General features: G+C 43.2%; 1 protein-coding gene across 1 annotated transcript; it reads right to left on the reverse strand.

Annotated features, from left to right (window-relative positions):
• Positions 1 to 5,614: 5,614 nt before the first annotated feature.
• Positions 5,615 to 21,310, reverse strand: LOC141194408 (uncharacterized). The gene is made up of 7 exons (XM_073662322.1): positions 21,229 to 21,310; positions 10,984 to 11,133; positions 10,753 to 10,854; positions 10,555 to 10,678; positions 10,374 to 10,471; positions 10,085 to 10,175; positions 5,615 to 7,675 (listed from the first exon to the last, which is right to left on the reverse strand). Exons 2-7 carry the CDS (start codon positions 11,059 to 11,061, stop codon positions 6,399 to 6,401), a joined length of 1,770 nt encoding a protein of 589 aa, XP_073518423.1. The 5' UTR covers positions 11,062 to 11,133; positions 21,229 to 21,310; the 3' UTR covers positions 5,615 to 6,398.
• Positions 21,311 to 27,248: the final 5,938 nt, after the last annotated feature.

The following is a 27,248-nucleotide window of genomic DNA, read 5'->3' on the forward strand; positions in this document are numbered from 1 at the left end:
GATCTTTGGGTTCTTCTTTACCTCTCTCACCAAGGCTCTTCTCCCACGATTGCTCAGTTTGGCTGGACGACCAGGTCTAGGAAGACTTCTGGTGGTCTCAAACTTCTTCCATTTAAGTATTATGGAGGCCACTGTGCTCCTAAGAACCTTGAGTAATGCAGACATTCTTTTGTAACCTTGGCCAGATCTGTGCCTTGCCACAATTCTGTCTCTGAGCTCCTTGGGCAGTTCCTTTGAGCTCATGATTCTCATTTGGTCTGACATGCACTGTGAGCTATGAGGTCTTATATACACAGGTGTGTGCCTTTCCAAATCAAGTCCTATCAGTTTAATTAAACACAGCTGGACTCCAATGAAGGAGTAGAACCATCTCAAGGAGGATCACAAGGAATGGACAGTATGTGACTTAAATATGAGTGCCTGAGCAAAGGGTCTGAAGACTTATGACCATGCGATATTTCAGTTTTTCTTTTTTAATAAATTTGCAAAAATGTCTACATTTCTGTTTTTTTCAGTCAAGATGGGGTGCAGAGTGTACTTTAATGAGAAAAAAATGAACTTTTTAGAATTTACCAAATGGCTGCAATGAAACAAAGAGTGAAAAATTTAAAGGAGTTTGAATACTTTCCGTATCCACGGTATATGGTTTCTGGATTGCTGATTTGTCTGGAATATTGTGTGTAGCTGCCAAAACAGCAGACCCCCTCTCCCACTACAGTGACCCCACTTAGGAAACGATATTCCTCTGGTATTAGAGGTTTATAATACAAAGGGACATGATGAATTCTAAGTCTTTTCTTTAGACTATGGACTTCTTAGGGTGCCAACCTCCGCAGTCATTCAGTGTTAATAGTAATAAGGGTGAAATAGTAATTATCAATAAACCCCATCCTATTTCCTCTCATCTCCCACTGTGCCCGTCCATCTTTGTTATCATTTTTATTCTAACTCATATAAAGACTTAAGAGTCCATCACACCCCTATGTATTCTAAGCCTCTAATCCCACATTTGTTATTATTCCTCCCCCACGATGGGGGTAAAGGCTGCTGGAATAATTATGTCTAACATTCCGGGAGGGTGTCATGGGTGTATCAGGTTTGACAGACAGTCGTTCTGGATCCAGCTATAGAAGGTCGCTGCGCTTGGCTTTGCAGACACCTTTATGATTCTTTCATCCCTGTAGTGTAGTGCTATCCTTCTCTCGCTAGGACCCAGCAGTGATCTCCTCTTTCTGCTGCTAATTGACACACCCTTGCTTGATATTTAAAAACCCACAGTGTCTCCAGAGAGTCACCAGTGAACTATTTTCCTCTGTTAAGGCCTGGAGTTCCAGCAGTCGGCTAGTTTCTTCTTGGAGTTTCTTGGTGATTAGGGACGATAGGGGAGTCAGGGTGTTGTAAGATCTGCCTAGGGGGTCTCCTCTCTCATTTTCCCTAGTTGTTGGGTTTCCCCCATGTTCCCATGGTCATACATTTGGTCCTTCCCTTCTACTTTGAAGAACCTAGAATATAAGACATATTTTCAGTTGTTTCACACTTTTTTGTTAAGTATATAATTCCACATGTGTTAATTCATAGTTTTGATGCCTTCAGTGTGAATTTACAATTTTCATAGTCATGAAAATACAGAAAAATCTTTAAATGAGGTGTGCCCAAACTTTTGGTCTGTAATGTATCAACCAGATATGGTCGTCATTGTGTCCATGGAGTAAGAGAGAGACAGCACATGTGTCTTGTGATTTTACATCCAGTCCAAGAGGGGCATCTCCAGCCCCCGATGTGGGGGACTGATAGCACCAGCCTATTGTATTCTCCCATTTTCCCCCATCACTGACTAAGAGCTATGATGAACCCTGGTAACCTCAGCTGATAGGACAGAAGGGAACTGGTGTTACGAGTTGTATACACCACCTTTACACAACTATTGTAAATCTGCTTCTGATTTGCCCAGACTGAGCTTCTGTTCAGAGAAAAGTCCTTCCCCCTCCAGCAAAGCACACTGTCTTATATACACACTATATATATATATATATATATATATATATATATATATATATATATATATATATAATAATATATACTCACACACACACACATGAGTGGAGCAATATTCATGTGGGATAATATATGTATATATATTATATGTATACTGTGGGGAAAAAAAGTATTTAGTCAGCCCCCAATTGTGCAAGTTCTCCCACTTACAGAGATGAGCGAGGCCTGTAATTGACATCATAGGTCGAGATCAACTATGAGAGACAAAATGAGAAAACAAATCCTGAAAATCACATTGTCTGATTTGGAAATATTTTTTTTAAATATATATAAATATACATGTATTAAAATGATAACAAATATGAATTTCATATATAAAGAGATAAAACTCAAATAAAAGCTGTGACACCTTCCCATAATGGCTACAGCCAGAGGGATCAAAAGAGAAAACGTATTCAGAGCATACCCCGGCCCCCTCACACCACCCCAACGCCGTATTGCTGATGCTTCGTCAGGGGCACTGTGATTTTCTTGATTTTTTTGGGATATTCTCTCTCTCAATGTTAAAATTAATCTACCCTTAAAATTATAGACTCTTCATGTCTTTGTCAGTGGGCAAACTTACAAAAACAGCAAGGGATCAAATACTTATTTCCTTCACTGTATATAGATATATACACACACACTGCTCAGAAAAATAAAGGAAACACTGAAATAACACATCCTAGATCTGAATGAATGAAATATTGTCATTGAATACTTTGTTCTGCACAAAGTTGAATGTGCTGACAAAATCACACAAAAATCAGCAATGGAAATCAAATTTATTAACCAATGGAGGCCTGGATTTGGAGTCACCCCCAACATTAAAGTGGAAAAACTCACTACAGGCTGATCCAACCTTGATGTAATGTCCTTAAAACAAGTCAAAATGAGGCTCAGTATTGTGTGTGGCCTCCACGAGCCTGTATGACCTCCCTATAACGCCTGGGCATGCTCCTGATGAGGTTGCGGATGGTCTCCTGTGGGATCTCCTCCCAGACCTGGACCAAAGCATCCGCCAACTCCTGGACAGTCTGTGGTGCAACGTGACGTTGGTGGATGGAGCGAGACATGATGTCCCAGATGTGCTCAATCGGATTCAGGTCTGGGGAACGGGCGGGCCAGTCTATGGCTTCAATGCCTTCATCTTGCAGGAACTGCTGACACACTCCAGCCACATGAGGTCTGGCATTGTCCTGCATTAGGGGGAACCCAGAGACAACCGCACCAGCATATGGTCTCACAAGGGGTCTGAGGATCTCACCTCATTACCTAATGGCAGTCAGGCTACCTCTGGCGAGCACACGGAGGGCTGTGCGGCCCTCCAAAGAAATGCCACCCCACACCATTACTGACCCACTACCAAGCCGGTCATGCTGAAGGATGCTGCAGGCAGCAGATCGCTCTCCACGGCGTCTCCAGACTCTGTCACGTCTGTCACATGTGCTCAGTGTGAACCTGCTTTCATCTGTGAAGAGCACAGGGCGCCAGTGGCCTGCACGGTCTTGGGCTGTGAGCACAGCCCCCATCTGTGGACGTCGGGTCCTCATACCACCCTCATGGAGTCAGTTTCTAACCGTTTGTGCGGACACATGCACATTTGTGGCCTGCTGGAGGTCATTTTGCAGGGCTCTGGCAATGCACCTCCAGTTCCTCCTTGCACAAAGGCAGAGGTAGCGGTCCTGCTGCTGGGTTGTTGCCCTCCTATGGCCCCCTCCATGTCTCCTGGTGTACTGGCCTGTCTCCTGGTAGCGCCTCCAGCCTCTGGACACTACGCTGACAGACACAGCAAACCTTCTTGCCACGGCTCGCATTGATGTGCCATCCTGGATAAGCTGCACTAGCTGAGCAACTTCTGTGGGTTGTAGAGTCTGTCTCATGCTACCACGAGTGTGAAAGCACAACCAACATTCAAAAGGGGCCAAAACATCAGCCAGAAAGCATTGGTACTGAGATGTGGTCTGCGGTCCCCACCTGCAGAACCACTCCTTTATAGGGGGTATCTTTCTAATTGCCGATCATTTCTACAAGTTGTTTGTTCCATTTGCACAACAGCATGTGAAATTGATTGACAATCAGTGTTGCTTCCTAAGTGGACAGTTTGATTTCACAGAAGTTTGATTTACTTGGAGTTATATTCTGTTAAGTGTTCCCTTTATTTTTTTGAGCAGAGTAGTATGGTTGGGTAGTAGTTAATAATTTCTGTCAATAACGTTGAGGACTTCCATTCTGCTATTGGATAATATGGACATAATTGCTGGCACTGTATTGTCTCTCAAGATCTGTAACTTTTTTTCTGTGTGCGCATTTTTTGTCCAGTTATTATTGTATATATTTCGCATTTATAGATTGATATTTTGAGAGATATTTTCTTATACGTTATTATGCATTTATACTATGATCTCATATAATCGTGTTATACTTCATGCTTCACTGTTCTCTGTGGTGTCCTCGTTGGCCGTATCAATTTATCCTCCATGACGTGCGGTCACGTGGTTCCCCACGTGCTTGCGGTGTGATGGATCATATGATGCGTTTGCCTTGGATGCGGCGGTGTAGCAGTGATTGCCATGTGTCATGCCACGCCGTCCCCACACCCATTGGCCGAGAGACTACACACCCCTTTTTCTATTGGCTCAAGGGTCCTTTTTAAACCCTACCCACCTTCATTAACGCCACCTCTTGATGAAGGCATCTGTGCCGAAACGCGCATCAGGGTGAGCGTAATTGAGGGGCGTGTTCACATCCACTGGCTGTAAGTATTTTATAGGGTTCATGCTACACTCTTTTTGCTGCCGTTCTTTAATCTTTTTTTCCTACTTAGGTGCATTTTCTAGGTTTTAATATGTATTAGGATATACTTTTATCCTGTAGCCTAAGAGGTCAGGGCACTGATACCACTTATAATGATCTGCTGTCCCCGGTATGAGCTATCTATATTAGTCCCTATATATAGACAGCGGTGTGACTAACCTCTTATATAGCAACTACTTCTGACCTACCTCACAAGCACCTGCACTTTTATTGAATGCTTCACTGCATTTTAACAATATATTCTTATTTTTTGGCAGCCCAATTATGTACTTACATCAGAAAAGAATCATGTTAATTTGTCTCATGCTCCTCCCTAGTGCTCCTCCATTGTTTTACTATTAACGGTCTCTGTTTCTGCGATTCATATTTTTTTCCTGTATAAATTATAATTAATAACATTTTGTAATTTTTTCACTATTATATGGGACTCTGACTTGAAGTTTTTTCCTCTTGTTTCTTATGTATGGAGGAGGAGGTGGGGCCCATTATACTGTATACTGGTTGGCCCACGACTTTGTCAAAGTTTTCATGTTGTGAGTTTTACATTCCTGATGTAGAATCAGTCTGGGTAAATGTACATGGACATGGCAATAATGGAAAGCTGCTAATTGGACTTTGCTACAAGCCTCCTAATGTATAGCTGAACACGTAGAGGATGAAATGCTGCAACATATAAAAAGGCAACAAAAACAAGTCATGGTGAAAAGTGTTGGCTCCCTTGAAATTGTTTCAGAAAATGAAGTAATTCTCCCAGAAAATTATTGCAATTACATGTTTTGTTATACACGTTTATTTCCTTTGTGTGTATTGGAACAACACAAGAAAACAGAGAAAAAAAGGCAAATTGAACATAATTTCACACAAAATAGGCCGGACAAAATTGTTGGCACCTTGCCAAAATTGTGGGTAAACAACTTTGTTTCAAGCATGTGAAGCTTGTTCAAATGCAATTGTGGCAAGTAACAGGTGTGGGCAATATGAAAATCACAACTAAAACTAGATAAAAAAGGGAGAAGTTGATTCAATCTTTGCATTGTGTGCATATGTGTGCCACACTAAGCATGGAGAAAACAGAAAGAGGAGAAGAGAACTGTCTGAGGACTTGAGAACCAAAATTGTTGAAAAATATCAACAATTTCAAGGTTATAAGTTCATCTTTAGGGAAAAGCATGTTCCTTTGTCCAAGGTGCGCAGCATAATCAATAAATTTACAACCCATACAGTCAAATATGGTGGAGGTTCAAAGGTGATTTGGGGTTGTTTTGCTGCCTCTGGCACTAGGTGCCTTGACTGTGTGCAAGACATTATGAAATCTGAAGATTAGCAAAGGATTTTGGGTCACAATTTAGTGCCTAGTGTCAGAAAGCTGGGTTTGCGTCCTAGGTCATGGGTCTTCATACTTTACTTTCCCCTTGTTGACAGTGTGTTGCAGCCTCCCCTCTGGTTCCTCAGGAGGTATGAGAAACTCCTCAACAGCTTATTAGGGAGTTAGGTCTGTGGTGGCGTTTTTAGTTGTGCAGTTAGGGCCTTTCTTGTCTATACAGAGACTAGTTGTGTGTAGTTGCAGCATTCTCCCCTTTGTGGGTTCTCCGGTGGTTATCAAGATGCGCTTTCTGGTTAAAACATTTTCTACAATCTGAACATGAAAAAGGCTTTTCCACTGTGTGGGTCCTCTGGTGCTTAAGAAAACTAGATTTCTGGTTAAAACATTTTCCACATTCTGAACATGGAAAAGGCTTCTCCCCTGTGTGAGTTCTCTGATGTTTGATCAGAGGTGATTTGTCTATAAAACATTTCCCACATTCTGAACATGGAAAAGGCTTCTCCCCTGTGTGAGTTCTCTGATGTTTGATAAGATTTGATTTCTCTGTAAAACATTTCCCACATTCTGAACATGGAAAAGGCTTCTCCCCTGTGTGAGTTCTCTGATGTGTGATAAGAGTTGAGTTCTGTATAAAACATTTCCCACATTCTGAACATGAAAATGGCTTCTCCCCTGTGTGAGTTTTGTGATGTTTGATAAGATTTGAGTTCTCTGTAAAACATTTCCCACATTCTGAACATGAAAATGGCTTGTCTCCTGTGTGAGTTCTCTGATGGTTGATGAGAGTTGATTTCTCTGTAAAACATTTTCCACATTCTGAACATGGAAAAGGCTTGTCCCCTGTGTGAGTTCTCTGATGTGCGATAAGATATGATTTCTTTACAAAACATTTCCCACATTCTGAACATGAAAATGGCTTGTTTCCTGTGTGAGTTCTCTGATGTTTGAGAAGAGTTGATTTCTCTGTAAAACATTTTCCACAATCTGAACATGAAAAAGGCTTCTCCCCTGTGTGAGTTCTCTGATGTGCGATAAGATGTGATTTCTGTACAAAACATTTCCCACATTCTGAACAGGAAAATGGTTTCTCTCCTGTGTGAGTTCTCTCATGCCTAACAAGATTTGATTTCTGATTAAAACATTTCCCACACTTGGAGCAAGAAAATCTATTCTTCACTGTGTGAATTTTTTGATGTTTAAGAAAAGACTTTTTGAGAGGAAAACTATTTCTATATTCTGAATGTGAAAATGGTTTCTTTGCATTAGGAGCAGTTTGTTTTTTAATGCTTATTTTGTGACTATGATTTTCCTTAGTAGTCGGTAATGAATCAGAAGACAGGACCTGTTTCATAGGACCGGATGACAGATCTTTGCTGTGAAGGGATGATGGTATATCTGGGGAAATGTCATTCACTTCAATTGTATCCTGTGGGATCTGAAAATTATCTGATTTGAAAATTGAAGATGTCAGCTGTCCCTCTGATCTCCAGGTACAGTTATCTGCCAAGAATAAAACTAACTATTATTTTTTAATAAAAAAGCCTTGAATTTTATATTTTTGAACATTTCTACTTACACTGTCTGTAAAAAAAGGCAAGTTCTATAAAAAAAAATTCACTTATTCACCAGGACAATGACCATCTAATAGAAAACCTCATAGGATGAACCAGTGGAGCGTGGTGTTCAACTGTTTGTTCATTCTGCCTCCCAAATATGGAGTAAAAGGCGCAGGCTCTGTCCAGCCACTAAGATTAGGTAACCTGGGACCAGTAGTACCCTCCAGTCTGGCAGTATGGGTGTGTGTGCTGTCCAGCTGGAGTAATCTGCTCCCTGCTTCAGCCATTTGGAAAGCACCGCACCCTACTAAAGCTGGAAGCATATTGCCGGAAGCTGCCAGATCCAGCCTTGTTCTCCTCTGGTTCAGTCCTCTGTGCTCAGCTCCCGGCTTGTGTATTTGTTTCCTGTTGTGACCTCGGCCCGTTTACTGACTACTCTCGTGTCTTCTGATTTAGTATTTTCTCTGCCCTCCTGGTTCTGACCCGGCTACCTGACTATTCTTCTACCCATCTCACACCATAGAACAGCAGGTAACACCGTGGCCCAAGCCTAGGGGGTCTCTGTGTAAGTCCAGATCCATATAGAGGGGTTAAAGGGTGATGAGCAAAGTAATTTGTGAAATCTGTAAATGGAGTAGATAGTGACAAGCCTGTTTGTGGTGGCCATCTTTTGAGCTGCCAGGTGACCATGAACAGCTCCCCCAATACATTGCGTCTGCGAACTATTCCATGAAAATCTGCATTCCTAAAAGCTAAATGGCGCTCCTTCCCTTCTTACCCTGCCATGTGCCCAGACAGTAGTGTACAACCGTATATAGGGGATTGTCAGATTCAAGAGAAGTTGGAAAATAATTTGTAAGGTCCATTTGTTTCCTATTATCATTTGTGAAGAATTCCAAAGTTATCACCACATAAAGTGACACACGTCAGATTTGAAAAATGGGGCCTGATTAGGAACACAAAACTGTCTGCGGGAAGGGGTTAAATCAGAGGATTACTGAAGTCAAAAACTGCGACTATAGACAATAAAACATCTACTGAAATGATCAAACTCAACAGTCTCCATCAGAGAAAAATGAGCAACTAGTGGAGAAACCTCTCTGGGGTAATTAGAGTCTGGGGCTCGGTGGCTCTTGGCAATCTAAACTATCGTAAGGGACAATATTTTCTGTCACATGAGTGTCAAGAAGAAATATTAGACATTTAAAGTGAAGTTTTTTACAATACTGCAAAGCTGAGGTGTCTTAAATTTAGATTTCTGGCATTTGGAAGAAGCAATGGAGATCTTTTTGAAAGACGACCAGGGAGTTACAGACTCACATAAGTGAGGCCGGCCGATCCCACCACAATCAGACTATCATACAGAATGAACTTGTAAAAAAAAGAAAGAACATATAAACATGTAACATCCCCAACAACAACGCATGTATGAAGGGAGAAATCCAACACTAAACTCATATATGGTGGACCATTGGAGGTATGATGAGTCCTGACCAGAAGAGTAGAGAAAGTATTAGTGCCCCCATTTCAGGAGAGATTGTGCAGGAATCTGAATTCTTTAGGACTGAAAACATAATGTAATTTATGACGTGGAGTGAATCCATGAAACCAGGGCTTGAGCCATGCCACCACATCTCCTGCAGGAATGAATAAATGTATATTTCAGCCATCAGCCATGCACAGCTTAGAGACATATCATGGCACAAGTGTAATGTTATTGATGTAGTTTATCAAGATCCTGTTTGAAGTTAGTTGGTTTAAAAAGAAATTGAAAAGTCAGGATAAAGGGAAACTCCGTTGTTATTGTACAGAAATTCACACTTGGCCCTCACTGCACATTTAATATTGTCGATCATAAAAGTGAAGTTTGGCCAGAAGACTGGACCTGATCTTGTAGGGACCATATGAGCACATTCAGCCGCACAGAGCGGAGAGAAGGTGGATTCATCCAATAAGATATCAGGGATCTAGGAAGCCAACAGCATCATTACCCTCCGCTTTCTCTTACAGACCCATCAGAATATTTTTCTTCAAGTGATTTTCTCACTTGTCTGCACTTTCTACGTACGCTGTCATTTGGCTTTGTAGTTTACAGATCTGGACAGGTAACGGTCAGCGTCTACTAATCCCAGGGGGTAGGTAGATCCTCCAGGTTATAAGTTCTATAGAAAAGGGCTTTTAAAATTACACAAAGTAAATTGAATATTTTCGGACGGAGGAGAATGTTGTGGTCTAGCGGCAAAATGGTGATCACACGATTGTGATACGGCCGGACTACACCACCGATAAAGCAGCCACAGCCGATGACTGAGAAGAATCTGTGACTTCTCTGCATTTAGTGGTTACTACTCACCTGGGTAGTCATATGAAGGAATCTCCTCCTTACACCGCTCATCACCCCTCACATATGTCTCTGTAGTATTAATATGGGTCAGATCTTCACCCTGAAACAAATATTGTAAAAGTCACAGACAGATGGAGAAGTCACATGTATGATCAGATCTAATCCTGTCATCTCCACCGTTCTCATTACACAAGTATAAAACATATAATATTGGTGGATAAAACAAGACGGAGCACAAGACCTTCACAGCCGTCTACACATCATAGGGGAGATCCCATGACACCTTCTCTCCATCTACCTGATGATCCCGAGGAACATTGGGATCTTCTTGTTCACAGTCCTGTGGAAGAAGAGGACGGGGACATCTCTCTGGTGTTGTCCTCTTACTGGATAGACCTGGAGGAAACACATACAGGGACTGAATTCATTCTTTACATACAGATAATTATAGGCCGTGTGTATTTAGTCCTGTCTATTACCTGGTGATGTGAGGGGCTGGGGAACCTCCATCATGATGTCCCTGTACACATCTTTGCGTCCTTCTAAATACTCCCACTCCTCCATGGAGAAATAGACGGCGACATCCTGACACCTTATAGGAACCTGATACATACAATGATACCGTCATCTCCCCGATCCCTTCATAGTGTTACTGTATAATGTCCCAGCAGTGTCACCTCTCCAGTCAGCAGCTCAATCATCTTATAGGCGAGTTCTAGGATCTGGTCACTGATGTCCTCACGTCTTAGGGGGTGAGGTGGAGGCTCCATGATTAACCTCTGGTTATTGAGAGACACATTAATAAATCTCACTACAGACATTTCCAGAGTCCTCACCTCTCCAGTTCTGTCCGTCTGTTATCCCCATAGATAAGAATGATGTAATGTGATGTCATCAGAATCTCTCACCTCTCCAGTAAGCCGGAAGAGAATCTCTAGGGTGAGGTGTAATATCCTCTCCACCATCTTGTCCCTGTCCATATCCATCTTTGATAGGTAAATCAGGAAAATTTTCTTATATAGACGATCTTCACTGAGAGGATCCGGTATTGTAGAGTCCTGAACGAGAAGAAGATGAGCCGAGGTAACATCATAAAAATCCTGTGTAATAATACAATTACTGGAGATAATAAGGGAAACATATGAGGAGATTTATTATTTTTTATTTAGCTTTTTCTTTACATCGAGTAATAAAACCTTCATATTTTAGGCCACAGACAACAAGCAGTTTCTTCCTCGGAGTCTGCAGCTGAATACGTTTCTCATAGACTCACCTTCCATAATTCTCGTCTCATTTTCCGTCACTGGAATTGGCATTAGCAATACTGCAGGAGATATTTATTTCGCGTGACATGAGAAATAACTACTTCATGATGAGGAAACATCTTCTACTACGGATCTAAAACCATATTTGGAGACAGTCCGTCACTGACTACATCTCCACTGGCCGTCTGTATGAATGTTTCCCGTCTTCCCCGAACTGTAATCTTCTATCAAGTTAGATCTCAGGTCTGATTCACACACAGAAGTTTGAGGCTTTTATAAAAGCTGTTTTGTTTGAACAAATGCCGCAGACAGAAATTATTTGATACTAAAGTCTACATGTACAGTGTATTATGGGTTTTATTTCTAGCCTTAGGCTTTCCTTCCTATATTACAAGAAAACAAAAAACAAAAAAGCAAATATTAAAAGGTTTCAAAAGAAAATTTGCACCAACAATTCTTGTAAAAAGAAAAAACATGCAAAAAGCAGAAGACACATTTTGTAATTTTTTAACATGTTATGAACTCTTTTGGGCACCAGAACATAGATGTACACCTCAGGGATGGCACAGGTGTGGCTGCAATAAAATCCCTGGCAGTTTAACCACTTGCTCCTGCAAAAAGCAAACAAGGCATTTAAGAAGGTGTGACAGAGTTCGGCTGAATGCCCTCCTCCCCCAAGTACTGGGCCTGTAATGTACAAAAGTCTATTAGGCCGGGCCAGAGGCAGAGTTCCATAACTTACTTTTTAACGCCTCCATAAACATTAGACTAAAGTTACATGGAAGCACTGATTTTGGTCGACTATATAATGTATTTGGGGACCTCCCTACAGATGCAGTCAGTCATACAAACCACAGGAAAGCTGGAATATTTGTGTATGGGGGAGTCTGGAGAGATAGCCATCTGCCAAATGATCCTTCAGCCAACACTTATCTCATGTGTATGGGGCAGTTAGTATTACACTGACAGGCAGTGATAATACACGGCACTACAGTAGTACAGTGCATCACCTGAGCAATCAAAAGCTTCTGTGTTGTATGATCATACTAATGAGAGTTATTTTAAAAAGTTTATAAAAAAGGTTTAAAAAAAGTTTTAAAGTGAAAATATCACAGTTTTAGCAAAAATAAATATTTGTCACTTTAAGGAAAACATGCATATAATGAGAAAATGGAGAGGGAGGTCAGCTCACTGTTTATTTAATGCACCTTGTCTGAAGAATACAGCATGAGCCGCCCTGGTCAGGGACTGTAAAGACCCGGGGTCTTCTGTGGGCGAAACGCTACTCAAACAACACAGGGTGAGGGTAAAACAGTGTGGCAATACTTTATTGAACCACAAAGCGGACATTAAACATACAGAACAGTCCAGCAAATACCCAAGATGGTACATTACACAGTCTCATCCTTCCATCTCCGCCCACCTGGGATAGAACAGCTGCGACTTTGGAGACGTCCAGGGCCAACTACCTCAACCAGTGGCCCTCCACTTCTGGCGGGCCCCCACAGAGAGAAGGTAGCGGCAAGATTAGGAAGTCAACAGTCCATCGAGGTACAAGACCAGGAGACCCGATGGTCCCATCCTGGCCTCTCCGAGAGTTTCCATGGGACCAGACGACCGGTGGGTCCCTCCTGGCAACTCCAAATTTCTCCATGGGTTCTAGGTGACCGGTGGGTCCCTCCTAACAACACCAAAACAGCATATCCATGGGGCCAAGTGACTTTTTCGTCCTCTCCTGGACTTCCCAAAAGTATCCATGGTCTCTCTGATGGTTAATAGAGCAGATCTGAAACTTTCCAGTGAGGGCTGATACCCTTAGACTAGAATCATGTAGAATACAAATCTGTGTCTCTTTAGATGAAATGCAATCCATCTACTTTCCTGAAGGATGTCTCCCATTTTCCTTCCAAAGTCCTTCTGATGTTCCGTGATTCTCTGTCCCAAATTTCATTCCGTCTACAGCACTACAGACATCCCTGTTTATATTTACATCTGTGTGAGGTCATAAAGCCCAGGTAAAAGAGGTGAAAGGTGCAGGGATCACCTATCATTGTTTGAGCTAATCTATTTACATAGTTGGTATCACAGGGGCTGTTGTAAATAAACTTTCAGCTGACTTAGTACAATTTGTCATTAGCACAGTAAACATGATTGTTTCCAAACGAATAGAATTCAGCATTCAGGGTTATACAAATACTATGACCTTTTTGATCAGCAAGAGAAATACAGCCACTGACTAAGCTACTGTAGTAGTGATACGCGTAGGGCTTACCTCTCTACCGTGGACTCCCTCAGAAGGTATCTATGCCCTACGTGTATCACTACTACAGTAACTTCGTCAGGGGTCGTATGTTTTTTAACCACTTGTGTCCCTACATGAAATAAAGTTGCTATTTATTATTTGTAGTAATTCTTATTATTTTTGGATGTGCATTATCTCACTGTGCAAGCTTTTCTCTACCTACTTCTTTAAGTGCTTTGTTGCACAGTTACCATTGCTCCCCGTATCATATTTCAGTGATTTAGATTGTGTGGTGCCGACTGCCAAATATCTTAATAGATTAATGTCTTCTAATACATTTTTTTAGCGGACCTGACGTGCATCCCACGTATTGTAGTTAACTCTCTATACACTCTATTAAATAAATGACCCCCTATAGTGTTACAATTGATGAAATTGTGTATTGAAAATTGTTGTACAGTTATGTTTTCTTCAAATGTGTCGGTTTTATTAACATAGTTGCATGCTTTACAGGGTGTATGTCCACATTTAAAAACCCCTTATAGGATAACCAAGTTACATTGCGTTTGATATTTGTTTCTTGCTTATTCCGCCTGGTGTAGAAGCCTTTTTGGATCCAAAACTCAAACAAAATATGCAAAAGAATTTGCAAAGTCTGGAGGATGCCATCTCAGACATCAAAAAAACTACGTTTGAGAGAGATATCAAAGACTACGAGTCAAATTCAATTTACACATGGAAATTAAACAAACCAGGAGCTACTGTTCTGAAATACAGGTCACACAATAAATTCAAAGGAAACAGGGGAGAGCGGAGGTCAGCTTCACAAATCCTAATGTGTCCATGGGTTCCTCTAATTATAATTCTCTGAGGACTTATCTGATGCATCAGTGGGATCAACTAAAGACAGATGGAACAAAAATAAATTCTCAAGTGCTCCCCACAATCCAGCACAAAACAACGGGCGGGCAGAAAGCTCAAACGTGCCCGGACATGTGCGTTCCATGCCGGAGGGCATCACGGTCTCCTATCTGCGAATGCGCATGTCCGGAAGCATGCGTTCCACGCCGGATCGCATATGGTATTGGATTGCATACCACCAACATAGAAAAATCCTATCTCTGAGATCAGCATCATGGGAGACTAAAAACAAGTACTGCACATCCTCCCATCATGTAATAGGCATGTCGATCTACTTTATCACCACAAAAATATGGGATGGTGGCCCACAGTATATTCCTAAATGGACAAATTTGACCTCTATTGCACAATTAGAGATACACAGAGTTCACCACACTTGTCAATGACGAAATAGTATAAGTGGAATATAATTGGTAAGTAATAATTCTGATATAGAAGCTCAGATATCTCGGTGAAGTACAACAATATGTGAACCCCATTCACAGGGAACTGACTAGCAATGGGTAGAGCATACAATCCAAAAATATAATCCAGAATGGGGCTGTATTCCCACAAATCAGGCATAGGAAATTTGCTCATTGAGTCCCTTAGGGGCTCGAGAATCCAGTCTAACAATCCACTCACTTTCCTTTCAGAGGATACATCTATTGTGATCACCTCCTCTCACATTGGCTTTAACCACCTCAATGATACAAAAGGAGAGGTCTCCGGTTTCACCTCGATGTGCACTGTTCATGTGTCTCACTAATGGGATCTCCCGAGCATGGCATATATCGCCCAAATGGTCCCCTACTCTCCTCCTAGACACCCTCTTGATCTTGTCTACATATTTTAGGGGGCAGGTGCATGTGACCATATATAGTAGTCCTGAGGTTTTACAGCTGGAATAATCCCACTGGAAAAAGATTTTAACCATGGAGGAACTTGAGAAAGATTTACATGGTCTCATCCAATTACATGTACAACATTCTCCAGATCTAAAGAAACCGCAGATTCTTCTATCTAGACAAATCCCCTTGGGGGCAGGTATTTTATAGAAACTGTGCACTAAATTGTCCCTAATTGACCAACCCTTTCTGAAAGTTATTGTGGGAGTAGCTTCCACAGCACCCTCAGGTCCGGGTCGACCACAAGTATATCCCAGTGTTTTCTGAGGATATGAAAGATACAGTCACTCTGATTGCCATAAGTTTTTCTTACTCGTGTAGTCCAATCTTCTTCTTGGTCTCTTGGATTGGTATGCAGGAGTGTCTCTCTTCTCTCCCATTTTTCTGCAAATGATGATGCGGAATTCAAAATGTACCATGAGTACCCTTTATCCCTTAATCTGGTGTTCAGGTCTATTGCCTGTATATTAAAATCTGTGACATTCGAGCAGTACCTTCTCAACCGTAAAAATTGGCCCTTGGGTTTTCCTCTTTATATGGGGATGGGGGTGGTGGTTATCCCACTTCAATAGTTTATTAGTGCTTGAAGGTTTATGGTAGATGAGTGACCCTGGGGTCCCATTCCAAACTAACTTGATCAGTACATACAGGAACATCAACAGGTAATAATTAGTGTTGGTCTGCCCCTTTAAACAAAATGTACTTTTCAGGTTATCCCCCCAGCACCCTCACTTATCTTCCCTTCTTTTGAGGCCCACAGAGTCAGACTCTACAGGCCATTCTCCCTGCGAGTGGCGGTTGTGTATCGCCCTCCGGGCCCCTCCCGTCAGTTTGTGGATCATTTTGCCACTTGGCTTCCAAATTTTCTATCCTATGACATCCCCACCCTCATCATGGGAGACTTTAACATCCCAATTGGCGATTCCGTCTCCCCATCTGCCGCTCATCTTTTATCTCTAACTTCCTCCTTAGGCCTTTCACAGCTTGCTAATTCTCCTACACATGTAAATGGAAATACTCTTGACTTGATCTTCGCCCGGCTCTGTTCAATAGATGACTTTACTAACGCTCTTCTTGCACTCTCTGATCACAACCTTCATTCATTCTCTGTCAAGGACTGTCCCCCTGCTCAGGACACCCCCACTTTCCACACTTACAGAAATATACAATCCATTAACACCCAGAAATTTATGAAAACGTTGCAAACATCATTGGCCCAAATCTCCTCCCTCTCATGTCCGGACTCTGCACTGAAGCATTATAACGAAACATTGCAATGCTCCCTGGATGAAGCTGCACCTCCTACATAGAGAACAACTCGACAAAGACGGCAACAACCCTGGAACACGCCGCAAACACGTCTTCTCCAGCGGTGCTCCAGGTGCGCTGAACGGCTGTGGAGAAAATCTAATCTCGCCGAAGATTTCCTCCATTATAAATTTATGCTTAAAACCTATAAATCCGCCCTTCACCTCTCCAAACAAACCTACTTTAACAACCTCATCATCTCACGGTCCAATAATCCTAAAAGCCTGTTTGACACTTTTCACTCTCTCAATCAAACAGCACAGGCCCCGACCACCGACCTCAGCGCTGACGATCTGGTCAATTATTTCAAAGAGAAAATTAACCATATCCGACAGAAACTTTTCTCCCAATCCTCAAATGTAATGCATGCTCCTCCCTCCCACACTGCATCTTGCTCATTTTCTGAGTTCGAACCAGTCACGGAAGAAGAAGAAGAAAAAAAACATCCCTGGACCAGAACAGTGCTGCTAACTACAGACCTGTCTCCAATCTTCCCTTTATCTCTAAACTCCTGGAATGCCTGGTCCACTCTTAATCTGCTATCTCTCAGATAACTCTCTTCTTGACCCTTTACAATCTGGTTTCCGCTCTTTACATTCTACTGAAACTGCCCTCACTAAAGTCCCTAATGATCTACTAACAGCTAAATCTAATGGTCACTACTCCCTGCAATTTCTCTGGATCTCTCGGAATCATTCGACACTGTGGATCACCAGCTCCTCCTCACTACGCTCCGCTCTATCGGCCTCAAGGACACTGCCCTCTCCTGGTTCTCCTCCTACCTCTCTGACCGCTCCTTCACTGTATCTTTTGCTGGCTCCTCTTCTTCTCCCCTTCCCCTTATTGTCAGGGTTCCTCAAGGATCAGTCCTAGGCACCCTTCTTTTCTCCTTATACATCGCTCCTATTGGACAATCAGCAGATTCGGTGTTCAGTACCATCTCTATGCTGATGACCCAATCATACACCTCTTCTCCAAACATCACCCCGGAATTATTACAAAACACCAGTGATTGTCTTTACGCTGTCTCTAACATTATGTCCTCTCTCTATCTAAAATTGAATCTGTCAAAAACTGAACTACTCGTATTTCCTCCCTCCACTAACCTACCTGTGCCCGATATAGCCATTTCCATTTGTGGCTCCACCATTACTCGCCAGCAACATGCCCGCTTGTCTTGGAGTCATACTTGATTCAGATATTTCCTTCACTCCTCATATCATCTACACCTCAAAAACATCTCTAGATTCAGAAATTTTCTTACTTTTGACTCTGCAAAAACTCTTACTGTAGCTCTTATTCATTCTCGTCTAGACTATTGCAACTCTCTACTAATCAGTCTCCCTCTTTCTAAACTCTCCCCTCTCCAATCCGTCCTGAATGCAGCAGCCAGGGTCATATTCCTCGCCAACCGCTACACCGATGCCTCTTCCCTGTGCCAGTCATTGCGCTGGTTGCCCATCCAATACAAAGTTCAATATAAACGTATCACTCTCACCCACAAAGCGCTCCATGCTTCAGTACCCCCCTACATCTCCTCCCTCGTCTCAGTCTACTACCCTTCCTGTGTCCTCCGTTCTGCTAATAACTTTAAACTAAAATCCTCTGTAATCCGAACCTCCCACTCCCGTCTCCAAGATTTCTCACGTGCTGCACCAATTCTTTGGAATGCACTACCCAGGTTAATTCAATTAATTCCCAATACGGAGAGTTTTAAGCGTGCCATAAAAACCCATTTCTTTAGACCGGCCCATCACCTCAACACACTTATCTAACTGTCCCAGTTTGGCCCATATTAAAATTTTCTTCAAAATCATGCTCATACAATCCATGCACTGATTAGCCTCTATCTGTTCTGTACACATACTGGCTGGCGACCAGTTCATGTAGTGTTATGTACTTACCCTATTTAGTATATTATAGCTGTATTATAGAATATATGTACATTTTACCTTTGTGTCTCCCCTATTTCCTTATAGACTGTAAGCTTGCGACCCTCACTCCTTTTAATATCTGAGTTAAGCTTATTCTGTAAAGTCTGTATTGTCTGTATAAGTCCCCCCTAAAATTGAAAAGTGATGCGGAATATGTTGGTGCTATAAAAATAAAAATTATTATTATAATTAAATTCAGATGTAAATCTAAGGCCCACTCTATTGATGCAGAGTTCCTCGACAAATTAAAAAGATTGTTCACTTGTCCCCGACCAGATGATAAAAGTGTAGTCAATATATTTGTACCATACCCCAGTATATGGATGCCACCACTTATAATCATCTCTGAATATTGTGGATTCCTCCCACCAGTCCAGGGATAAGTTAGCATATGAGGGGGCACAGGGGCTCCGCATCGCAGTACCCCTGAGCTGGAGGAAGTACTGCCTGTCAATAAGAAAGAAGTTATGAGTAAGAGTGAATTTTAGAAGATCCTCCATGAAGTCATTATGTCTGCTACACTGTATTGATCTCGATTTAAAGAAATGTCTTACTCCTCTGATACTATCCTCATGCAGAATATTACTGTACAAAGCCTCGATATCTAGTAAGGCCGGCTGCTCCCCTACATGCATGTATACATGCTCGAGGGTATACATGGAGGGGAGCAGGCAAAGGGAAAACCAACTCCAGAGGGATTATTCCAACTGCAGGACCTCGGGCGGTACTGTGGGGGCAACATACATCCTGCATAAGGGGCATAATGGAGGCATTACACTGTGTGGGGACAACATTCTTACTGCATAAGGGGAATAATGGGGGCATTACACTGTGTGGGGGCATCATACATCCTGCATAAGGGGCATAATGGGGGCATGACACTGTGTGTGGGCATCATACATACTACATAAGGGGAATAATGGGGGCATTACACTGTGGGGGGCATCATACATCCTGCATAAGGGGCATAATGGGGGCATTATACATACTGCATAAGGGGCATAATGGGGGCATTACACTGTGGGGAGCATAATACATCCTGCATAAGGGGCATAATGGGGACATTACACTGTGTGGGGGCATCATACATACTGGATAAGGGGCATAATGGGGACATTACACTGTGTGGGGGCATCATACATCCTGCATAAGGGGCATAATGGGGGCATTACACTGTGTGGGGGCATCATACATACTGTATAAGGGGCATAATGGGGGCATTACACAGTGTGGGGGCATCAAACATCCTGTATAAGGGGCATAATGGGGGCATTACACTGTGTGGGGGCATCATACATACTGCATAAGGGGCATAATGGGGGCATTACACTGTGTGGGGGCATCATACATACTGCATAAGGGGCATAATGGGGGCATTACACTGTGTGGGGGCATCATACATACTGTATAAGGGGCATAATGGGGGCATTACATTGTGTGGGGGCATCATACATACTGTATAAGGGGCATAATGGGGGCATTACACTGTGTGGGGGCATCATATATGCTGCATAAAGGGTATAATGGGGGCATTACACTGTGTGGGGGCATCATACATACTGCATAAGGGGCATAATGGGGGCATTACACTGTGTGGGGGCATCATACATACTGTATAAGGGGCATAATGGGGGCATCATGCATACTGTATAAGGGGCATAATGGGGGCATTACACTGTGTGGGGGCATCATACATCCTGTATAAGGGGCATAATGGGGGCATTACACTGTGTGGGGGCATCATACATACTGCATAAGGGGCATAATGGGGGCATTACACTGTGTGGGGGCATCATACATACTGTATAAGGGGCATAATGGGGGCATTACACTGTGTGGGGGCATCATACATACTGTATAAGGGGCATAATGGGGGCATTACACTGTGTGGGGGCATCATACATACTGTATAAGGGGCATAATGGGGGCATTACACTGTGTGGGCGCATCATACATACTGCATAAAGGGTATAATGGGGGCATTACACTGTGTGGGGGCATCATACATACTGTATAAGGGGCATAATGGGGGCATTACACTGTGTGGGGGCATCATACATACTGCATAAAGGGTATAATGGGGGCATTACACTGTGTGGGGGCATCATACATCCTGCATAAGGGGCATAATGGGGGCATTACACTGTGTGGGGGCATCATACATCCTGCATAAGGGGCATAATGGGGGCATTACACTGTGTGGGGGCATCATACATCCTGCATAAGGGGCATAATGGGGGCATTACACTGTGTGGGGGCATCATACATCCTGCATAAGGGGCATAATGGGGGCATTACACTGTGTGGGGGCATCATACATCCCGCATAAGGGGCATAATGGGGGCATTACACTGTGTGGGGGCATCATACATCCTGCATAAGGGGCATAATGGGGGCATTACACTGTGGGGGTCCTGTACTCTGAGAACAATACGTTTCCTCCCTTCCTGTCTCGATAGTGGGGTCGTATGTATCTATTACAGGAAACAGAACAAAACCTTATGATTCTTATAAAGGGGCAACACAAGACCCCAAAGAGCCTCCGTGCTGAAGGGGTTAATGCCCCCTGCGCCCAGTAATGGGGGTCTCCACATACCTCCACCTGCAGAGCCGCCACCACATATATGGCTGTTGTGTGCGCACAGGAGCTGTGATGAGGTCACAGGAGGGGAGGAGTCAGGGGTCACATGATCAGGGGCCTCAGTGGATGCAGGACTCTGCTGTGCTGGTTGTCATGGTGCTGGATGAGGGGAAGTTTATGTGTGGGGTCAGGAGGGGTTTACAGTGTGGATGTAGCAGAGCCGCGTGTGTACGAGGTGTACGGAGCAGAGCCGCGCGTGTACGAAGTGTACGGAGCAGAGCCGCGCGTGTACGAGGTGTACGGAGCAGAGCCGCGCGTGTACGAGGTGTACGGAGCAGAGCCGCGTGTGTACGAGGTGTACGGAGCAGAGCCGTGCGTGTACGAGGTGTACGGAGCAGAGCCGCGTGTGTACGAGGCGTACGGAGCAGAGCCGTGTGTGTACGAGGTGTACGGAGCAGAGCCGCGCGTGTAATAGGTGTACGGAGCGGAGCCGCGCGTGTACGAGTCGTACGGAGCAGAGCCGCGTGTGTACGAGGTGTACGGAGCGGAGCCGCGCGTGTACGAGGTGTACGGAGCAGAGCCGCGCGTGTACAAGGTGTACGGAGCGGAGCCGCGCGTGTATGAGGTGTACGGAGCGGAGCCGTGTGTGTACGAGGTGTACGGAGCGGAGCCTTGTGTACAGAGCGGAGCCGTGTGTACGGAGAGGAGCAGCGTGTGTGTACAAGGTGTACAGAGCGGAGCCGTGTCTACGAGGTGTACGGAGAGGAGCTGCGTGTGTGTACGAGGTGTACGGAGCGGAGCCATGTGTACGAGGCGTACGGAGCGGAGCCGTGTGTGTACGGAGCAGAACGTATGTAACAGAAGTAGTTTGTGTACGATGCCGTGTGTGCGATGCTTCGGGTATATAGTCTGCATTGTAGACATTTGCTGAGTGTGAGGAGCGAGTGGAGTCTGGAGAATCTCAGCTGTTCCCTCCATTGATGCAGTAAACAGCGCGCAGCAATGATAAATGTGATTGTGATCCTTGGTTGTGAATATCGGGACGTTTCAGTGTAATAACCTTTCTCAAACACTCGCTGGATGGGGGCACTGTGGGCAGGAATAGCTTATAGGTGGCTACACAATTTTTAACGCAGTTTCTCAACAATAAGGCGACACCGGAATGTGGCAGAAGATCTCGCTTCCACGGCTCGGAAGGGAAGAATCACTACAGTGGTACGGAAAGTATTCAGACCCCTTTACATTTTTCACTCTTTGTTTCATTGCAGCCATTTGGTAAATTCTAAAAAGTTCATTTTTTTCTCATTAAATACACTGCACCCCATCTGAACTGAAAAAAAAACAGAAATGTAGAAATTTTTGCGAATTTATTAAAAAAGAAAAACTGAAACATCACATGGTCATAAGTATTCAGACCCTTTGCTCAGTATTGAGTAGAAGCCCCCTTTTGAGCTAGTACAGCCATGAGTCTTCTTGGGAATGATGCAACAAGTTTTTCACACCTGGATTTGGGGATCCTCTGCCATTCTTCCTTGCAGATCCTCTCCAGTTCCGTCAGGTTGGATGGTAAATGTTGGTGAACTGCCATTTTCAGATCTCTCCAGAGATGTTCAATTGGGTTTAGGTCAGGGCTCTGTCTGGGCCAGTAAAGAATGGTCACAGCGTTGTTCTGAAGCCACTCCTTTGTTATTTTAGCTGTGTGCTTAGGGTCATTGTCTTGTTGGAAGGTGAACCTTCGGACAAGTCTGAGGTCCAGAGCACTCTGGAAGAGGTTTTGATCCAGGATATCTCTGTACTTGGCCGCATTCATGTTTCCTTCAATTGCAACCAGTTGTCCTGTCCTTGCAGCTGAAAAACACCCCAATAGCATGATGCTGCCACCACCATGTTTCACTGTGGGGATTGTATTGGGCAGGTGATGAGCAGTGCCTGGCTTTCTCCACACATACCGCTTAGAATTATCACCAAAAAGTTCTATCTTCATCTCATCAGACCAGAGAATCTCATTTCTCATAGTCTGGGAGTCCTTCATGTGTTTTTGAGCAAACTCTATGCGGGATTTCATAAGTCTTGCACTGAGAAGAGGCTTCCGTTGGGCCACTCTGCCATAAAGGCCCGACTGGTGGAGGGCTGCAGTGATAGTTGACTTTGTGGAACTTTCTCCCATCTCCCTACTGCATCTCTGGAGCTCAGCCACAGTGACCTTGGGGTTCTTCTTTACCTCTTTCACCAAGGCTCTTCTCCCACGATTGCTCAGTTTGGCTGGAAGACCAGGTCTAGGAAGACTTCTGGTGGTCTCAAACTTCTTCTATTTAAGGATTATGGAGGCCACTGTGCTCTTAGGAACCTTAAGTAATGCAGACATTCTTTTGTAACCTTGGCCAGATCTGTGCCTTGCCACAATTCTGTCTCTGAGCTCCTTGGGCAGTTCCTTTGAGCTCATGATTCTCATTTGGTCTGACATGCACTGTAAGCTGTGAGGTCTTATATAGACAAGTGTGTGCCTTTCCAAATCAAGTCCTATCAGTTTAATTAAACACAGCTGGACTCCAATGAAGGAGTAGAACCATCTCAAGGAGGATCACAAGGAATGGACAGCATGTCACTTAAATATGAGTGCCTGAGCAAAGGGTCTGAAGACTTATGACCATGTGATATTTCAGTTTTTCTTTATTAATAAATTTGCAAAAATTTCTACATTTCTGTTTTTTTCAGTCAGGATGGGGTGCAGAGTGTACTTTAATGAGAAAAAAATGAACTTTTTAGAATTTACCAAATGGCTGCAATGAAACAAAGAGTGAAAAATTTAAAGAAGTTTGAATACTTTCCGTATCCACGGTATATGGTTTCTGGATTGCTGATTTGTCTGGAATATTGTGTGTAGCTGCCAAAACAGCAGACCCCCTCTCCCACTACAGTGACCCCACTTAGGAAACGATATTCCTCTGGTATTAGAGGTTTAGAATACAAAGGGACATGATGAATTCTAAGTCTTTTCTTTAGACTATGGACTTCTTAGGGTGCCAACCTCCGCAGTCATTCAGTGTTAGTAGTAATAAGGATGAAATAGTAATTATCAATAAACCCCATCCTATTTCCTCTCATCTCCCAATGTGCCCGTCCATCTTTGTTATAATTTTTATTCTATTTCATACAAAGACTTAGAATCCATCACGCCCCTATGTATTCTAAGCCTCTAATCCCACATTTGTTATTATTCCGGTCCCACGATGGGGGTAAAGGCTGCTGGAATAATTATGTCTAACATTCTGGGAGGGTGTCATGGGTGTCTTGACAGAGTCATTCTGGATCCAGCTGTAGAAGGTCGCTGCGCTTGGCTTTGCAGACACCTTTTTGATTCTTTCATCCCTGTAGTGTAGTGCTATTCTTCTCTTGCTAGGACCCAGCAGTGATCTCCTCTTTCTGCTGCTAATTGACACACCCTTGCTTGATATTTAAAAACCCACAGTGTCTCCAGAGAGTCACCGGTGAACTATTTTCCTCTGTTCAGGCCTGGAGTTCTAGCAGTCAGCTAGTTTCTTCTTGGAGTTTCTTGGTGATTAGGGACGATAGGGGAGTCAGGGTGTTGTAAGATCTGCCTAGGGGGTCTCCTCTCTCATTTTCCCTAGTTGTTGGGTTTCCCCCATTTTCCCATCGTCATACATTTGGTCCTTCCCTTCTACTTTGAAGAACCTAGAATGTAAGACATAATTTCAGTTGTTTCACACTTTTTTGTTAAGTATATAATTCCACATGTGTTAATTCATAGTTTTGATGCCTTCAGTGTGAATGTACAATTTTCATAGTCATGAAAATACAGAAAAATCTTTAAATGAGAAGGTGTGTCCAAACTTTTGGTCTGTAATGTATCAACCAGATATGGTCGTCATTCTGTCCATGGAGTAAGAGAGAGACAGCACATGTGTCTTGTGATTTTACATCCAGTCCAAGAGGGGTATCTCCAGCCCCCGATGTGGGGGACTGATATCACTAGCCTATTGTATTCTCCCATTTTCCCCCCATCACTAAAGGCCCCGTCACACTTAGCGACGCTGCAGCGATCCCGACAACGATACGACCTGTCAGGGATCGTTGCTGCGTCGTTATGTGGTCGCTGGTGAGCTGTCAAACAGGCAGGCTCACCAACAATCAGGGGAGCAGTGACATCGTGGAAAGAATCTTTCCACGATGTCCTGCTCCTGGTTACCAGCCTGCTGAAGCAGGAGCAGGCTGGTAACCATGGTAAACATCGGGTTACTAGGGGCACACGCGCAGCTAGTAACCCGTTGTTTATCATGGTTACGAGCCTGCTAAAGTGAGCGGTAACCTCACGCTCACTGTAGCAGAGTGGTAACTATGATAAACAACGTGTTACTAGGGGCACGTGTGCCCATAGTAACCCGATGTTTATCATGGTTACCAGCCTGATCGCTGCTCCCGCTGGTCACACACAGCGATGTGTGCTGACCAGCGGGAGGGCAAAGACCAAAAAATGGTCCAGGACACTGTGCAGCGATCAGCGACCTCACAACAGGGGCCTGATCGCTGCAAAGTGTCACACATAGCGACATCGCTGGTGAGGTCGCTGTTGCGTCACCAAAACCGTGACACAGCAGCGATCTCGCTAGCGATCTCGCTATGTGAGACGGGGGCTTAAGATCTATGATGAACCCTGGTAACCTCAGCTGATAGGACAGAAGGGAACTGGTTTTACGAGTTGTATACACCACCTTTACACAACTATTGTAAATCTGCTTCTGATTTGCCCAGACTGAGCTTCTGTTCAGAGAAAAGTCCTTCCCCCTCCAGCAAAGCACACGGTCTTATATGCACACATTATATATATATATAATAATAATATATACTCACACACATGAAAATATTTGTATATATAATATATGTATACTGTGGGGAAAAAAAGTATTTAGTCAGCCCCCAATTGTGCAAGTTCTCCCACTTACAGAGATGAGAGCGGCCTGTAATTGACATCATAGGTCGACCTCGACTATGAGAGACAAAATGAGAAAACAAATCCTGAAAATCACATTGTCTGATTTGGAAAGAATTTTTTTTAATATACATAAATATGCATGTATTAAATTTTTATATGAAATGAATATTTGTTATCAAGAGATAATACTCAAATAAAAGCTGCGACACCTTCCCATAATGGCTACAGCCAGAGGGATCAAAAGAGAAAACATATTCAGAACATACCCCGGCCCCTCACACCACCCCAACGCCGTATTGCTGATGCTTCGTCAGGGGCACTGTGATTTTCTTGATTTTTTTTGGATATTCTATATCTCATTGTTAAAATTAATCTACCCTTAAAATTATAGACTCTTCATGTCTTTGTCAGTGGGAAAACTTACAAAAACAGCAAGGGATCAAATACTTATTTCCTTCACTGTATATATATATATATATATATATATATATATATATATATATATATACATACACACAGTATATATATATATATATATATACAGTACGGAACAAAAGTTTGGACACCCCTTCTCATTTAAAGATTTTTCTGTATTTTCATGACTATGAAAATTGTACATTCACACTGAAGGCATCAAAACTATGAATTAACACATATGGAATTATATACTTAACAAAAAAGTGTGAAACAACTGAAAATATGTCTTATATTCTAGGTTCTTCAAAGTAGCCACCTTTTGCTTTGATGACTGCTTTGCACACTCTTGGCATTCTCTTGATGAGCTTCAAGAGGTAGTCACCGGAAATGGTTTTCACGTCACAGGTGTGCCCTGTCAGGTTTAATAAGTGGGATTTCTTGCCTTATAAATGGGGTTGGGACCATCAGTTGTGTTGTGCAGAAGTCTGGGGGATACACAGCTGATAGTCCTACTGAATAGACTGTTAGAATTTGTATTATGGCAAGAAAAAAGCAGCTAAGTAAAGAAAAACGAGTGGCCATCATTACTTTAAAAATGAACGTCAGTCAGTCCGAAAAATTGGGAAAACTTTGAAACTGTCCCCAAGTGCAGTTGCAAAAACCATCA

Source organism: Phyllobates terribilis, unplaced genomic scaffold (genome assembly GCF_046119375.1).
Source record: "Phyllobates terribilis strain yellow unplaced genomic scaffold, ASM4611937v1 Scaffold_70__1_contigs__length_7381418, whole genome shotgun sequence".
Classification (NCBI taxonomy): Eukaryota; Metazoa; Chordata; class Amphibia; order Anura; family Dendrobatidae; genus Phyllobates; species Phyllobates terribilis.

Excerpts from the sequence above, each read along its gene's own strand:
- LOC141194408 (XM_073662322.1), bottom strand. The coding sequence starts at position 11,061 with ATGGATATGGACAGGGACAAGATGGTGGAGAGGATATTACACCTCACC. Across the intron at positions 10,679-10,752 it reads TTGAGCTGCTGACTGGAGAG|GTTCCTATAAGGTGTCAGGA; the intron begins GTGACACTGCTG and ends TGTATGTATCAG. Across the intron at positions 7,676-10,084 it reads TCCTTCATATGACTACCCAG|ATAACTGTACCTGGAGATCA; the intron begins GTGAGTAGTAAC and ends TATTCTTGGCAG.